Source organism: Tigriopus californicus, chromosome 5 (genome assembly GCF_007210705.1).
Source record: "Tigriopus californicus strain San Diego chromosome 5, Tcal_SD_v2.1, whole genome shotgun sequence".
Classification (NCBI taxonomy): Eukaryota; Metazoa; Arthropoda; class Copepoda; order Harpacticoida; family Harpacticidae; genus Tigriopus; species Tigriopus californicus.
Genome location: NC_081444.1, coordinates 5,566,745 through 5,567,579, shown reverse-complemented (window position 1 = coordinate 5,567,579; position 835 = coordinate 5,566,745). Strand labels below are relative to the sequence as shown.

The 835-nt window shown below is 44.6% G+C and overlaps 1 protein-coding gene across 2 annotated transcripts in view; it reads right to left on the bottom strand.

The window, feature by feature from the left end:
* Window positions 1-835, bottom strand: part of LOC131879979 (transcription factor unc-3-like) — a 21,392-nt gene that overhangs the window by 12,028 nt on the left and 8,529 nt on the right. For both annotated transcript variants that reach the window (XM_059226469.1, XM_059226470.1), the window contains exon 5: window positions 132-211. In XM_059226469.1, coding sequence (XP_059082452.1) covers window positions 132-211 — 80 coding nt within the window. The remainder of the gene's footprint in view (window positions 1-131; window positions 212-835) is intronic.

The following is an 835-nucleotide window of genomic DNA, read 5'->3' as shown; positions in this document are numbered from 1 at the left end:
AGAGGGGGGGTCCAAATGAGAAGAAGAGAGAAAGAGGTTGGATCACAGCGACACTTGTCCAAAATGTGTTTGAGAAAGGATTCTTGGGTGATTTTTGGACCAATGGCTAAGTGGGATAGGTTCACTCTTACCTGCAAATGACCTCATGGGTTAGAAGAACTCGTTGCATCTCCGGGTTTCGGATGTGATTGCTACCTTCGTATTCGACAACCTGTAATTGGATGGAAGGAAACGAATCAATGGACGAGTTGACAGATGAAATTTGATCCATTCAACATTTGATAAACCCCTTTTCCACTCAACGATTGGAATTTTAGACACAGAAAAATGGGACTGGTGAGCACATGCCCGACTGACCCTTCACCTTTTAATGCAGACAAATTATAGTCCTCTAACGTCCAACTTCCATTGTCAATAGTCGACGAAAACATTCCCGAAATCCCTCGAACTTGTCCCCCGATGTCCACCAACCACATTTAATTCACATCAGAGCATGTCAATCCTCCTCATTTGGATGCCGCCCCAATCTTCAACAGTTGGGCAAGTCATCTATCTCTGTTCAATTCCTCCCTTTTGACAAGACGGCTTAAAGGATGAGGATCCATTCGCCAACTTCCATTTCCCGCTTCAATGGCAGCTACCAGCGCTACCAATGCTTCTATCGCTACCCAAACCCCAACCATCATCCCCTACAGCCACACTAGTACAGTGAATGGAGAGAACTCTCTCCCTACGAGTACGTACACAGACACGTACGTAGTGCGTAATTCAATGTTGATGTAAATGTAATTGAAACTAGAGTCTCCAAAGGCTCAACTTTAAGCCAACCTATTTA